General features: G+C 41.6%; 1 protein-coding gene across 1 annotated transcript in view; it reads left to right on the top strand.

Moving 5' to 3' along the window:
* Nucleotides 1–15,766, top strand: part of LOC112567753 (serine-rich adhesin for platelets-like) — a 33,280-nt gene that overhangs the window by 4,117 nt on the left and 13,397 nt on the right. The window contains 13 exon segments of the mRNA XM_025244556.1: nt 2,996–3,391; nt 6,832–6,922; nt 8,290–8,372; nt 9,886–9,973; nt 10,220–10,447; nt 10,833–10,925; nt 11,570–11,692; nt 12,215–12,292; nt 12,700–12,801; nt 12,846–12,849; nt 14,846–14,995; nt 15,362–15,375; nt 15,377–15,465. Coding sequence (XP_025100341.1) covers nt 3,276–3,391; nt 6,832–6,922; nt 8,290–8,372; nt 9,886–9,973; nt 10,220–10,447; nt 10,833–10,925; nt 11,570–11,692; nt 12,215–12,292; nt 12,700–12,801; nt 12,846–12,849; nt 14,846–14,995; nt 15,362–15,375; nt 15,377–15,465 — 1,259 coding nt within the window. The 5' untranslated portion in view covers nt 2,996–3,275.

Raw genomic sequence — 15,766 nt, 5'->3', positions numbered from 1 at the left:
AAATAAGGTAAGAAGCATCATCACAAAAGTATGTAGTATTTTAAGCTATTCTGAGATTATCAGTATATTGAATCTTTGACTACAATTGAAGAAAGTAGCCACAAATAGCACAGTATATTGAAGAGACTTTGCAAGTTGTATTTGGATGTGGACATTTGAGCACTGTGTGACCTTTGACAATATTTGCTCAGCTTTTGGCTGTTCTTATTTTGCTGCAAAAGCAAGGGTGAAATGATTTATTTGATATATGTACACTATTAAATTATCATCTGGTGACATTTGTGGTTTTAAAGCAGGTCTGTCTTGCATATAATTATAAACAAATTGTTGTAAATTGGAGAGCAGGTGCATTCAGAAACTGAGGAAGTGGAAAAATTAATCCCCTAGATAACTTGGTGTGTGTGTGTGCAAGCAAGTGAATACATGGTGCAACTTAAGTGATACAACTGCAAGGATATATCAGAGGTATAGAAAGAGAGCAGATAAATGAAATTTCTATTGACTATTGCCTTGTTGCTTACGTAAGTTCCAGTGAATACTTTCTTCATTTTCACATTACACTCGATGTATTGATGATCAACTTTGCTAGGACCTAAAGTGAGAGTGGTGAAATAATGAAAGAGCACACGCTAGTGAAGATTAGTATATATGCTGCAGCCTTCTTCACTGACTTTAGTTATGACCCTTCCTCATCATCTCCTGACTAACCTCCTTCGCTTCTGCCCTGCGCAACCCACCAGAACAGCTACATTTTTATTTGAAATTGAATTGTTTCCTGTATAGCAGTCTATCTCACATGATGCTTCAGAGGATCCTGTAACACAATGACAGCCATTGTATTTGCTAAGTACTTGCTAAGTGCACTGCCACTTCACCATTTGTTTCTAATCTGAGCAGCAGCACTGCTGGTACTTGAGCCAGTGGGCTTGTGCTTGGGGCCTGGGGAAGAATCTAGGGCTTTTCAGTCTTTGTGAAGAATAGAATTTCCCCGCTACTCCTCACTGCTGGCAAAGTTCATTTATATCTTGAGCAAAAGTTGTAATATTGAGAAGATCTTATCCAGTGAGCGTTATAAATATCTTGGAAACAAACATGGGGTGTAAAGAGAAAGATTATGACTGTTTAAAGAAATCTGAAAAAAAAACAATTGTCGTCCATAACTAGAGTTAACGTTGATTTTTATTAAACTTTTTATGTATAAATAATGGTAATAATAGATTTAAAGATTACCAGCATGTATCATACATTGCATTGCCTAGTAAATGGAATTTAGAACAGTTGTGTTATTGACATTAGAAGTATAAATGTACACATACACAAACATAATTGCCATTATTATAGTACTTTATTAAATCAATGATAAGCATTATCTATTTTATCTACTAGTTTATCGTCCTTGACTTTCAACAGCCTCCATACATACCATTTATTTTTTTTAACAAAAGGTTTGGCGTCATTCCAGTTACAGGTAGTCTCTTTCCAGAACTGGTGATAGATTTTTGTGTGCATCTTCTCAAGTATTAGTTTTTTTTCGTTCCTTTGGTGTTTTGCTTTTCCCAATCTGACGTCTTTGAAACAAATGTTGCATGAGTCTGGAAATATCAGACTGTGAAACAGAGCTTTAGCATTTTGTTTTCCACAAAGCCAGATCAAGCAGGTAGTGGAAAAGAGCCAGAATTAAATTAGATTATCTCCTACTAGACCTACTATTATTGGCACACTTTCAGGCAACCTGGGTAGTGGTATAGGGATCAAGAGCCCTTGTCAGACAGGAAAAGCAACCACCTTGGTAAGAGGCTTTCTGTAAACTGCAGATAAATAGAGGAACAAGCTGCAAAACTTGGCGGCAGTAGGTCACAGATGTGCTGTGTTATTGTTTCTGAACATGGCTGACTAAGGAGTACCAGACAGGCAACCCATAACTACTCTCATTTTAAAAACAGTGCTAGTATTTCTAGTGGTAATGTTACTTAGTTGCAGCAGTCTATGATGTGGATCTTGCCAGGTCTTTTTTTCACATCTGTTGTCTCACTTCCATTTGCAGCAGAGATAAAGAACCACTGATAAAAGAATCCCACTTGGGATTAAAATCGAGTCTAGGAGGATTAGCAAACCACCCTTGTTTTAATGTGATTTCGACTGAGCTACAGCATCCTCTTGTCCTGTGATCTAAGCAGCATCACCTAGTTTGGTATCATTCTGGCTAAACAGCAGCAACCAGTGTCATGAGATATTTTTAAAGTAGCATCACCCAGTGTCGTGAGATCCTGGCTAAATAGCAGCATCTAATGTCATGAAATCCTCGCAAAAAGGCAGTACCCAGTGTCATGAGATCCTGGCTAAATAGCATCACCCAGTGTCATGAGATCCTGGCTAAATAGCATCACCCAGTGTCATGAGATCCTAGCTAAAGAGCATCACCCAGTGTCATGAGATCCTGGCTAAACAGTAGCATCCAGCGTGACCTGATCCTGGCTAAATAACACAACCCAGTGTCAGGTGCCTCTGGCTAACCCACAGCTCCAGCAAGATGACACGATACGTGTTGATTGCTGGAGTGATAGAACTGCCCACAGCAGTCAAGGGAAAGACCATCCCTCTCAGCCTCAGTCTCCCGTTCCTCCTCACCCTCGGTTTCTACCCAGAGCCGGGGAGAGGGGAGAACTCAGCAGGCACGGGAAGGAAGGGCAAGCGGTATTACGGGACCACATCGATGCTAGTGGTACGGATGACTAGCTAGCTGTACAGCCTTCGCCTCATTCAACATTTTACAATTTTCACGGAAGTGAAACACGTCCGGGACACACGTGACTGGCGACGTAAACAGTTGTTTACACTACAGCGCCATTGATGGCATTTTCTGTGGAAAAGCGGTTGAGCTAAATGACAAGTGTTTGTTATTATTTTTTAAGGACTAGAAACGTTTGCTTTTAAATACATATTTTGGTGTGTCCCCCCTATATCCACGTGCTTTCCTCCATCATGTTGATTCCAGTATCTGGTCCCAAGAGTGGCGGAGGGAGCGGTGCCCAGCCACCCCCCAGCTCTGACTCAGCCCTGACCGTGGCACCGACACCGCCAGGAGAATCAGCGGTGGTGGTGGTGGTGTGGGGGCTGTTTGGCTGCAGTCAATTTGTGCGATACGACTAAATTCCCCTTCCCTGCAAGGAACTGTGAGTGTGCGTGCGTGCGTGAAGCGACCACCATTATCATGGCCACGTGCTCCGCCTAGGGTGTGACGTCAGCAGCGCGGAGTCGCGCTCGGGGGAGCCAGGATGAGTGCGGGCGCTGCGCACAAACTCTTCGATGTGCAGAACATCTACGGCACCCCCCAGGTTCTCCGGAAAAAGCCTTGCCTGCGGCCACGGCGCATGACGCTCATAGACTTGAGGTAAAAAAAAAAAGAGCCAGAAGTGGACAGACAACCTTGGAGCTTTCTCGTTTCTCTCCCCTTAGGCTAGCTACCCTGCACGAACGTACGTGGGTGGGTGGCTGGTGGTGGTGCATGATCACTGCCACTCCCCCTCCATTTCCCGACTCACCTTTATAGAAAACTTCTGCATGCAGGTAACGCAGTCATGTGACTTGGAAAAATGTGTTGCTTGTGTATAACAACTGTATAATCTGCAATGGCATGTGTATACAGGCGACGTCGCATTACACTGCATGTTGTGTATGCTCCGATCCTGTTAGTCTCTGGGGGCTCCCCCTTCTCGAAAGGAGTTGGGATGGGGAAGGGGTTGAGATGCGTTCGAGTGGCTTGTCGAGAACGCTTCCTGGGAAGTGACGATTGCACTCTCCTGGGTTTCCTTTTCCTCAGTCAACTGCTTCCCCTTCTCCAGCCGTGTCTGCACCATTATTGCCATTTCCTACTTTCACAACACCGACCGACCGAAAGAGGAGAGAACACGGATATGACAGCGGCGTGTACGTGCGTGTGTGTGTGTGTGCGCGTGCACGCGCGCGCTCATGTCTGCGTTTGATTTTTACGTGGCGGTGCTTGCACTTGTGACTGGCGGGTAAGGAAAGGAGTTGGCAGGGGGGAGGCGGCTGGTTCGCTACTCGAAGCTGATACCGATACACTCTGCTTTTATACGACGCCCAAGTTTTACAGGCTTGGTTGTTGGTTTTGGTAATCGGCCAGGTGTGCAAGTCTGTAGGAAAGTGGTCGCGATGTAAAACTGATCTTTTAAAAATCGGTGAAGTTGACGCAAAGTGCGTTGATTTTACTTTTTTTTTTTCTTTTGCCGCACACTACATTGATGAAAGGGGTGTGTGTCTGATGGGAGTAGGGGTGAGAACTGCGAGAGGCCATCATCGACTCTTCGACACCAAACTTTTCGCAAGCCGGGGTCTGCCGGCGCTGCTTCGACGGTTTCCATCTTCTTCCCGAGGTTACGAGCGATTTGAACTTTGAACTTGCACAAGCTGCGCCTGACGGGCGCGTCGGCTGCCAGATGCGCGTGCAGGATGTGGCGCGAGCTGCCGTGTCGTTAAAAAGAGGAGCCCCCGAAATCGACTCCTTTTTTTTTAAAATATATATACCTTGAGCAGCAAGGCGTAAAGAGCTTCAAGGTATGATGACAGTTCAAAGCTGCACCGACTTGCGTTGCAGGGAGAATGGTCTGTCTATTAGGAGCCTCGTTTGGTTCCAGAGGCAGGAAAAGTACACGAAGGCAGGTTTAAGGGAAGTTGTGAACCTGGAGCCAGGGTGTAACGGTAACAATGAGTTCAGTGCGTTCCTCATTCTGAGGATGGAGATGGGGCTAAACTAGTGGGGTCCTGCACAGTAGTAACTGCGTGTGTGTGTGTGCAAGCGCTTTCTGTGCATCTGTGTGTAAGCGCTCACTTTATGTGTGTATATATAAAATGTGTGTAAGCGCCCTCAGTATGCGTGTTTGTGTGTAAGCACTCACTCTGTTTATATGAAATTTGTGTAAGTTCTCTCTCACTGCATGTTGCGCGGTTGTGTGTGTGGGTGCGTAAAGGGGGTGTGTTAGGCAGATATGCGTGTGTCTCACTCTACCTTACAAATTAAGAAAACATGGCTTCTCCCAGTTTCTCTGCCAGCGCACCGTGTGTGCTCCGTGGAATTGTTCTCTTCTGTTAGCGCTGAAAGCCAGGTGTTAGAGAAAATAGGTGTGTGGGAGAAGGGTTTTTTTGCGGGGGTGGGGTAGGGGGAGGGTAAACTCTTGAAAGGTAAGGCGGCTGTCTTGGGTAGACCAGGAGTGGTGATGGAAGCGGGTGAGAAGGGGCATGTCGTGGGCTTATGAGCTTCCGCTTTGCTGCCGGCGTCAGCGTCTAAGAGCGAGTCCGGAACCAAAACCCACGTTTTTGGAAGGCTAGATTTTTTTTCCCTTTTTGTTTTGAGAAATAATAGGTCGCGTGCTATTGGGCGGTACAGAAGAAGACAAGAAGTCGTGGGGACGGCCCAGAGCGGCGTGCGGTGCAGCGTGACTTTGTTCTACGGAGCCTGCCGGCCTGCTTGCTATTGTTGCTGGCGTGGTCTCGATGTGCGGCAGTGCATGGATACCAAATGGCGGCTGTGCGTGGAGTTAGGGGACTGGGAGGCCGCCCGGCGATTCTGTTTGACCTGGTGGCCCGGGTCTTGATGGAGAATGTTACTAACGATCGGGGCGTCCTCGTCTGGTCGCCGCCGGCAAATTACCTGTCGGTCGCATGACAGTGTTGCACCTGTGGGACAGGACTGGATGGCAGAGGACGCGATGTCACGTGACGTGGACAGGCGAGGGCTGAGCGGAGGGTAGGTGGAAGCATTGGTGTAGTATCCTGTGGTTTCTTTGACAGATCCGTTTAATTAGTCGTGCGTTTCTTTGGCTCTATGAATTTCTAGTTCACCTGTAGTTATGGCGAGGGTTAGGGTTATGGCGAGCATTTTACGCTCTTCTCTGTCTCCATGAGACCGGCTAGTAACGTTGTCACAAAAACCAACCTTGTCTGCAAATCTAAGAATCTGGTGGAAAGAGCCGTTTCAAAGAAGAGGGGAATGGGAGGGTGTCGAGAGAGACAACAGTTGAATGATGGTAAGGCATGTTAACAAACGGCTTGCTCATCGGCACGTTGGCATGTCTGGGGTATTGCACAAACCCTTGCGGGCCAATACATAATTTCACTCCTGTGCACATGGCTCCAGAGAGAACTGGGTCGGCATGGAACCTTCTCATCACCCTACCCTACCCCCCATCCCCCACATTCACCTCTTTTCCATCTTATGCTACCCTCCGTTTTTTTACCAGCATGTTGTGATGGATTGCAAACAAGCAAAACTAACAAGTCACCATCCCGATGAATGCTTATGGAAGTAGAACTCACTGCAGAGGTATATTGTTTTTGGATAAGCATGTCATGCCAGAGTTTTTTTTTTTTTTTTTTGCTGTTGAGGTTTTGAGGGTCAGGAGCAAGGATCCTCTAAGCATGCTTTGATGTGAAGATCCGTCACCAGTATTGTGCCAGACTAAGCTTTTCTGTGTCCTTCATTTTGTAGACTGTATAACCCGCTCATTTGAAATGACACAGTGTGCCGTTCTTTGTACACCGTTTGTCATCATTTGGAAGACCATGATGACCTTTTGTGTAATTTTTTTTTTGGCCCCCTTTATTGGCAAAGGTCAGATGTGATTTAGAAGTGTGGATTACTTGCTGAAGGATGCTGGAAGTTATAGGGAATAGCAGAAATGGTGAAATGCTTGATGGATTAACAGAAGGGTTTTGCACATTGACTTGCTGCAGCACAGTTGACAAGTATGAGTGACTGCAGCACAGTTCACAAGCATTGTTGCATTGTTGACAAGTGTTATTAACTTGTTGCAGAAATGTGCCCTTGGCAGAAGAAGATGCACCTCACCGAAAAACAAGTTCCGGAACTATCCGGTCTGAAGGTGGACTGAGTCAGTACAGTAAGGTAAAAACTTTTCTTTTTTTTTTTTTTTACTCCCTGAGCTTTTTTTGTGTAAGCTCAGTGAGTGAAGCTGAGTACAGGAGAGCTTGTGTGTGTGTGCATCAGCTCAGTGAGTGAAGCTGTGTACACCAGAGCTTTAACACAGGGAGAGGAGGGTAGGGCAGGAAGATGTACATGTTAAGAGTTTGTGTTGGAGTGGTGGGGGGGGGGGTTGGGGAGGATATATGAAGGGGAACGTTACAGCTAGGATTGGCAGTCATAAAGCTATCCTTCTCAGGGAAGTGTGAGAGCACGGATCATGATGCGCGCAGTCTGGTGCAAGTTGGGCAGAGCATGGTAAAATCTCCTGTTCTTTGGCCACTGTAAACTTAAGGGTCAGAAAGGGCAGTCCAATTAAGTAATTGTTGTGCTATTATTTATTTTTTTTTTTTATTTTTATTTATTTATTTTTTCTTTTGCTGCTGTGTTTAATTAGTATCCAGTCCTAGAAAGTCATATATTCACCATATCTAGCATTAGTCTGGTTGATTTCAGTTTAGTCTGGCACCCCTGCCCCCACCTCCCAACATACAAATTCTCTTATCATCTTTCTGCCCTCTCTCTTCTCTCCTCTTATCTTAGTATCTCCACTCCCTCTCTTTTCCTTTTTCTCTCTCTGTCTTCTCTGCATATGTCTTTTATCTCTTTACTCTTCCCATCCCCTTTGTGTCCTCCCTGCCCCTCTCCTTCATTTCTCTCACCTCCTGTTTTTCCTTCTTTCTCACATATTTCTCTTCCCTTCTGTCATTGATTTCCCTTTCTTGTATGTCTTTTTTTTTATCTCCAATCATATCTCATATCTCTTGCCTGATATCTATCTGATGTGTTTGCACCTGCACACACACACAGCAGCAGCAACAACAAAACCTTTTTTCCACCTTTCATAGCTTTTCAATTTCCTTAACAAAAGAATATGTGAAGCACCTGTGAGCTGTAGGGCATGGTGACCTACTGAGATATGGATATGATCTCTGGAGTAGCAACTGAGTAGCCATTAAAGATGGTGATTAACATTGTTAACATTCCAACTGAAATATCCTAATGTCCTACTTTCACCCATCCTTCCCACCTCCCCCCCCCAAAAAAAAAAACCATTGCATGCATATGCGATTTTCAGGAATAATATCTTTTTTATGGCTCTAGCTTATGAGCACATTAATATATTAGTTTACTTCATGCAAGAACAAGTCAGGAAAAAAAATGCTGGGATTGGATACTTTTGAATTTTGGTGGTTTTGCTGTAAGCAGTTCCTTAGTGAGATTGTATGCATGTATGTGTGTATGTGCACTGGGTGTGCATATAAATGCATGTATGTGTTTAAATTGTGCAGTCAGGGATAAGCCACATCCATGACAGCACAGATAGTCTCCAGTCTCCACGGACCAACAGCATGCGCACTAAACACACCTCATGGTGAGTAGAATATCTAATAATTTTCTTCATGCATCAGTACTGAAAGGCTAGCTTAAAACTGTTTCTGATTCGTTAATAAAATTTATCACTTTCAATGTTGAGAAAAAATGTAGATGAATTTACAAAAACAACTATTTTTAGAAAGCCAGTTCAAGTCTACAGCAGGAAACTCCCTCTTTCACAGCAGTAGTGGTGCATGTATCTGATTAATTAGACAAAGAAAAGGGTTTGGCATCACTTTTCACATTCCCTAGTGAAACATACAGTTCTCTGCCCCTACAGCCCTTGCTGGGACTTTAAAAAGTATTAATTTACATGATGGAACATATACAGTGTGATGCTGTAGCAGTTTTTGTAGACCACAGTTGCTACACAGCAGAACATTTTAAAACTGTCTGGCCTGAGATCTGTACAAGATAATATTTTCAAAATCTGAGTGACCACACACCCTTCTCTTTTGAGAGACAGGTATACCAATTGCCATGCACAAATAGAAGTAGGACTTTGATATGACAAATGTCCTCAGCACACCTTGTTCCAGCCCTCCCGTTAGCTGTTGCCTTGAGAGTGCATCTATAGTAAAACCTGTGATATGAACCTGTTCAGCTAAAAACTGACCCTGAGTGACTGGCATCCTCTTGTCAGAGGTTCCCATATTTTCAAAGCCAGGAACAGCTTACACTCTTTCAAAATAAGACAGTTTAGTGTACAAGAATTTTTACAACAAATCTAGTAAAAGTACAGAATATGCAACTGCATGTCTTTACGAAAATATAACAGATGCTGCAATTAAAAGAGATGTTGATTCAGGTTTGTTTGGTTTTTTTTGAAAATATTGCTACTATTTTATTTGTGGAAACTCTGGAAGAAGTCCTTGTGGTTTGAAAACAGTTGTGAGGAAAATTAAGGATGCGCAGTTCTTGCCACACGTTTCAAGTTGCTTTTTAATTTTTTTGCTTTTTTGATGCAAACTCTTCGTTTGATCTACTCAAACTGACATTTGGTGGGAGTAGTAAGAGGAGGTGGTATCATTAGTCCTTGAAGTGGCAGGTTTTTGGAACTTTCTGCACAAAATCAGTTCTATATTGTGACATTATACCAAAACAGAATTTACTTTTGGCAGCAGTTTCAAAAGTGTCCTAGACTTTTAGGCGTCCACTGTCTTTCTGTGTATATTAGTGTTTGTAGGCCTGTATCTCAAGAAGAGGGTTGGAGTAGAGGGTTCACGGAGATTTGGGGAAATACTATTTTTGTTAGAACCCAGCCCAAGTTATTTGAAAAGGGATTTGCACTACTACAGATCTTTAAATAAAGAATATTGAACTTGAGATAGAAAATGAACACATTGATGATGAGTGTCATGGATCTGGAATGTAGTACATTTGCTATGTGTGTATGTATGTTTTGTCTCAAGAATTTGTGAGCTAGGTGAAGAAGTAACCGTAGTTTCCTGTGTGCTTAAGTTCGTGGAATAAGCTAAATGCATGGTATATCTTATAATTCTGTTTTTCAGTGGAAGCTTAGATGGGTCCTCTCGCTTTCCAAAGTTGGAAGAATGTGCACACTTCCATTATGATTTTGTAGAATTTGGTCCAGTCCAGGTAAGAGAATGCCATCATTTTAACGATTTCATTGTTTGCAGTCAGTATCATTTGATTTTACAGCTGTATTTGTAGTATAAAACTGAATCAACATATTGTGTATTGAGTTATCAGAATACACGTAACAGTTTACTGAAATAAATAAAGTTTAAAAATTGTTGGCAAATGGCTAAGAAACAATCCTAAAAAACTTCATTAAGTGACCCAAGCATGTATGTTTCTTGTGTTCGATTTTGTCTTGGTTAGGTGACAGTGTGCGAAGAGGATAGAGAGAACTATCGACACAATGATCGGGAACAAGGAGAGTGCGCAGTTCTTCTTCGCGTGTGCTGCAATAACAAAGCATGGAATGTGCGGCGCACGCTTTCGCATTTCACAACCTTGGACCGGCAACTTCACCGATGCATTTTTGACCGCAAGTTCTCCCAGTTGCCCGAACTGCAGACCTCAGGTCTTCAGGTCAAATCACGACAGGTCAGTGTGTTAATGTCACCAGAAGTGGTTTTTCATTGTAGATGATTATAAAATTACAGCCAGTGCAGTTAGTGCAAAAGATAGGTTCTTGATAAATTTCTACTCCTAAATTCAATAATAAAATTAAAATGATATGGCTTTATGATACAATACCTCATCCAGTTCAAGAACAAATCAAAAAGAAATTGACGGGTGTAGGGGAAAGAGCTGTTAATATCAGAATCAAAGGCAGTCAAAATCATTATTAGAGAACTTAAGAAAAAAATCAGGCAAAAGTGAATGTGTTAAAAAAGTGAAAAAAATTGAGCTGTATGATGAAGTAATATTTGATAGGGAGATTTGATTTTGGCAGAGAACAAATGGGCAGTGAAACTTTGTGTTTCAGGAACTGGAATCCATTCTTCAGGGTTACTTAAAGCGCTTCTCAGAGATTGCTGGCAGCATGATCAACTGTGGCTCCATTCTCAACTGGCTTGAGGTAAATTGCCTGGAATGACCTGCAGACTTTTGGTTTCCATGCAGTTGACTGCCGTTAGACCTGTGTAGCAATTATTCTTTGTCTGCTAGGCTGTGACTGTGTGGGAGGAAAGGTGGGGATTCTGTCTGCAGAGACGTTATGTTCAACCCAAGTTATTATGGCAGATGAAACATCTTCTTTATTTGTCACAGACTTTTCCAGATTGTTTCGTTTAAATTTCCTAGAAGTTTTAAAAAGCTGCAGAAGTGGAAGACATTTATCAAGTCATTGAGCTGATCTGAGTACAAGATATGATTTCCCAAAATTGAGTGAATAACACCCTCACCTGTTCTTGGCATATAAGCCTACAGACATCACCAAGAATAAAAAGAGATCTGACATGCATCTCAAATGTCCACAGATATGCCAAATGAACATATGGTCCCAACTCTCCCGTTGGCATCTTTCACAGCAGGAAACTATCTATGTACATGGCAAATGTCCGTGCTTTTAATTTCCTTCTGTGCATAGCAGTGCTTATTCACTCGGGTTTTGGGGAAAGCATTTTGTGCTGAGCTCGACCTCATGGTTTGAAGGATTTTTTATTCCCCTAAATGCTTTTACTTCTTCATTAGATCTTAAGACATGTTGTTTTCTGGTTGCAGATGGACAATCGTGGCAATCGACTACTTGCTGTTGATGACTCAGGTATAAATACCCCAGCTATAGCTGCTGCTCATGCAGTGAAGCGGTATAATGCCCAGGCAGCAGATGAAATTTCTTTGCAGGTGAGCAGTGTTGGAGTTTGGAGGGGGATTGAGTATTTCGATTTTGTTTTGATGCGTCTGCTTAGTGTGTGTGTGTGTGTTTCTAACAGAGTTATTATTCTGTATTATTCTTTTACATCAGTCTTGGCATTAAAATAGACTTCAGGCTATGTAGTCTTTTGATGCCATAGGTTCCCTAGAACGGTTGATCATTCTTGTGTAGAGAACTTTAAAATGTGCACAGATTCTGGTCAGTAGCAAACACACAGGCCTTGCAAAAATCAACTTATAGTATGTCAGGATTTTAATTAGAATAAAACTAGATTTGATGAAGAGTGGACATTTCAGTCTGCATTTGACATAAACTTAGTTGTTTTTTTTTTAAGTTGACAGTTTATGAATAAATTTGTTGCATTTTGTATATGACATTTGGCTACTGTTGGTGGATTTGCTGTAGGCATATGGTCCTGTGTCTTTTGTATGTGACATTGAGCTACTGTTGGTGGATTCGCTAAGAACATGTGATCCTGGGTCTTTTTGCAGGTTGGAGACATAGTGTCAGTTATTGACATGCCCCCTGCAGAGGATACCATCTGGTGGCGAGGAAAACGGGGCTTTGAGGTAAACCTTTTAAAATATTTTGCTGGCTCCCAGAACATTTGAAACTGTAAAGTACACCAGAAAAGTAGATGCAGTCTTGGCAGCCACCTTAAACTTATGGCCTTCCATTCTTTATACAAAATATACTATAAAAGATTTGAAATATATTTTACACCGATAAATAAACAAAACTTCTGAGCTTCTTCTGCTGACTGTTTATGAAGAGAGATGAAGTCCTGCAAAAATTTTTGCTAATCCTTGAGAAAGAATTCACGATTTGATTACTTTTGGATGTCTGAAAATTTCTGACCTAAGAAATTCCATTTAACTGTCCAAAAGATTCATCAGCTTTTCATATCTGCACTATGCAAAATATTTTCTAAGACTCTTTTGTTTTTAACCATACAAAAACACTTCTTTCAAAACAGGTGGGGTTCTTTCCTAGTGAGTGTGTGGAGGTGATAGGAGACAAAGTCCCTCCATCGATGGCCAACTGCATTTTGATGCCTGGGACCACGGGCACCAGTCCTGTTGCCACTCTCATGAATGCTGCGACCCCGCCACTGCACGCAAGCCTTGTGAGCTTGACACCTCGCTAGACTCGCCCAACAGTCAGTGCCGACTTTTTTTCATGCTGTGTCTGCATGCCAGATGCTGGTGCTTACCGTCGGAACTGGTCCCCTTGACCCACCTGTTCTGGGTCCTCCGCTCACATTTTGTTCCCTTATGTTTCATTTCAAAAGAAAAATTAGACTCTGTTGTTTTCCTTAGCCTGAGGTTCATTCTACTCCCTCCTCCCCACCCCCCTTCCCGGTTTTTGTGGCAAAAATGCACAGTGTGCTTAACAAGGGACATAGATGAGGCATGGTTGAGAGCTTGATTTGATTAAGCTTGCTTTAAGTGTTCATGCTGTAGGTATATCGTCTATTGGGAGAATGGTTTGTGTAACAAGTGCTTACAACAAGTGCCTTAACTAATTGTAACTTGTGTTTTCCAAGTTTTCTTTTATTCAGTTTTTTTCATGATAAATTTACTATATATATATATCTTTTGTTTTTTTAAGTTATTGAAATTGTAAAATGTACAGTCTTTCAAGGACAGAAAGCTCCTTAAGTATGGCATCACAACTGAGTTAATTTTTACTAGTACATCTCTAAGAAATGCCCAGGCTTTCAGACATATCTAATTCAAAAATAAACAAAAACTAACAGATGTTACCATAAAAAGGTGGTTGTCTTATCTAACCAAAACCTAGAAACTGTATGTCTTATATAGGCACCCAACATCAGTTATAGCATGGGATAATTATAGTTCCCAATCCTTTTAAAGACTCAAAATCCATCAACCAGAGATGATTAGTTTTTCATAAAGATTTGGGGAATTTTTGGGGGTGGGTGAACAAACTATAAAGGTACAAGCTGCGAAGGTAGACTTGGGTGGGGAGTAGAACTCCACTACTGACATTAGAGTAACGTCTTCATACAAAATCTCAATTTACATGTGTAAATTTACACGTAACATCATTCACATAGTTTTCAAGGCATGTAACTCTGTAGAGACTTGATTGCACTTTTGACTTTGGTATTTCCTTTTCTAGAACAGTTGAAATTTCATTAGTTATAAAACAAAGAAAAAAGCAACAACAAAAAATGTAGCCCAGCCAATAATTCACAGCAGTTTATTGTACCCTATTGAAATATAAGTTTATTAGCACTGGTTTGGATTTGTTTCGTTTTTTTAGAACTTTCATTAGAAAATAGCAACAAACATAGCCCGCAGAGTTACATTTGAGGTATTAAAATATCACATTAAAATGCATCCTTCACTTTTCTTCACTAAAAATCTGATTAAGAACAAAATAATCAAAAGATACTTTATCAGAATGCAGCATAAACATTTCTTTTGTTATCTTGGTTTGGAATGTCAGAATTTGAGGTTAAAAGCAATTTCTTTACACAGTTGCTTTTGCTTAAAATGTGATATTGGAGAACTGTTGCTTCCTTTCTCAGAAATTTTCTTTAATTTATTAAATTCCAATGTATGAGGTTTAGTTACCCTGCAAATGTACCTTTTGACATTGCTGAGAATGCTATCAGAATCATGGCTGATATAGAACTTTGTATTGTGTTGTATTAACTTTAACGTACTCATGATAGACAGGCTACACTCTGTTTTGTTTTCCCAAATAATCCTGGCATCTTGCATGCAGTGGTAGCATGAAGATGGTGGGCAGCTGAGTGCTGGCTGTGTTGTGTATTATTATAGTGCTGCCTACCTTATGCAGGAGACTTGTGTGTTTTGTGCATGTTTCTAAAAGCATGGTGAAACAGTTTGAGGTGAACATATATACTTTTTTTAAAGTTAGGGGCCAGCACAATAAACACACTAAATTTCCTTCATCTTTTCATACCCAAGTTGTTGTCTGGTCATAATACATCTTTGCACATGCATTGTATGAACAAAGGAAAGTTTAAAGATGCACATATACAGAAAAATGAAGTTAGCAGCCTAAGAAGAAGAAAGAAGATTCAGGAAGAGAAGTAGTTAAAAAACATTTTTTAAATGTTCTTTCAGTGATCAGAAAGCATGGAAAATTGATGTCCTTTTTGCGGACATTCTTCTCAACTCGTCCAGCAAGAAATCAGCTGAAACAATCTGGCATCGTGAAAGAGCGTGTCTTTGGCTGTGATCTTGGCGAGCATCTGCTGAATTCTGGCCACGATGGTATGCATTTTTTTTTTAACCCTTTGGGCATGATGGGGCACAACAGTGGCTTTGCTGGGGAACTAACAGGGAAGGTGATTTTCATTACTTTTATTGCAAAGTTCAAACTTTCTCCTTTCCAAAAATGTATAGGTTCCTTGGTCTATGCAGTGCTCAGAGAATTAAACTGGGAATTATTTCTGAGCTTTCTAAACATGTGTTGATGCTCTCTCTCTCTCTCTTGCACACATCTATCACACACATTCACACACAGACACACATAATATGTTATTAAAGTCATGCTGCACAAGGAAGGTGGGATATTCCCCCCCCCCTTTTTTTTTTATTTTGGTAATGTACATTACTATCTATTACATTTCTTTTTAGTGCCGCTTGTGCTGAAAAAGTTGTGCAGAAGTGATAGAGAGACATGGCATTGTTGATGGCATCTACCGCCTCTCAGGAATCACTTCCAATATTCAGAAACTCCGGTAAGCTTAGTGAAATTGATGCTGTAACTTTCTTGTTACGTTGTTCATGTCTTCCACTGTTGAGGCAATTATGATCTTATTTGGTTGGGGGGAGAATCTTAACAATAATCTTCTGGTGAGCCTTCAAGAAAATGGAAGCAGAAAATGCATTTTCACTATTCACTACACGCAAACAGGCCTAAATATTCATGCATGCATCCCACACGCTTGATGAAGCTTTGGTGAACATACACAATTTCATTTACACTTGAATGGCAAGGTAGCTCTGTCATATAGCCTAATAGAGAGTGTGGATTCTAAT

Source organism: Pomacea canaliculata, linkage group LG7, assembly GCF_003073045.1.
Source record: "Pomacea canaliculata isolate SZHN2017 linkage group LG7, ASM307304v1, whole genome shotgun sequence".
Taxonomy (NCBI): domain Eukaryota; kingdom Metazoa; phylum Mollusca; class Gastropoda; order Architaenioglossa; family Ampullariidae; genus Pomacea; species Pomacea canaliculata.
Note: the sequence above shows the minus strand (reverse complement) of the source record. Positions and strands in the feature narration are given on the sequence as shown.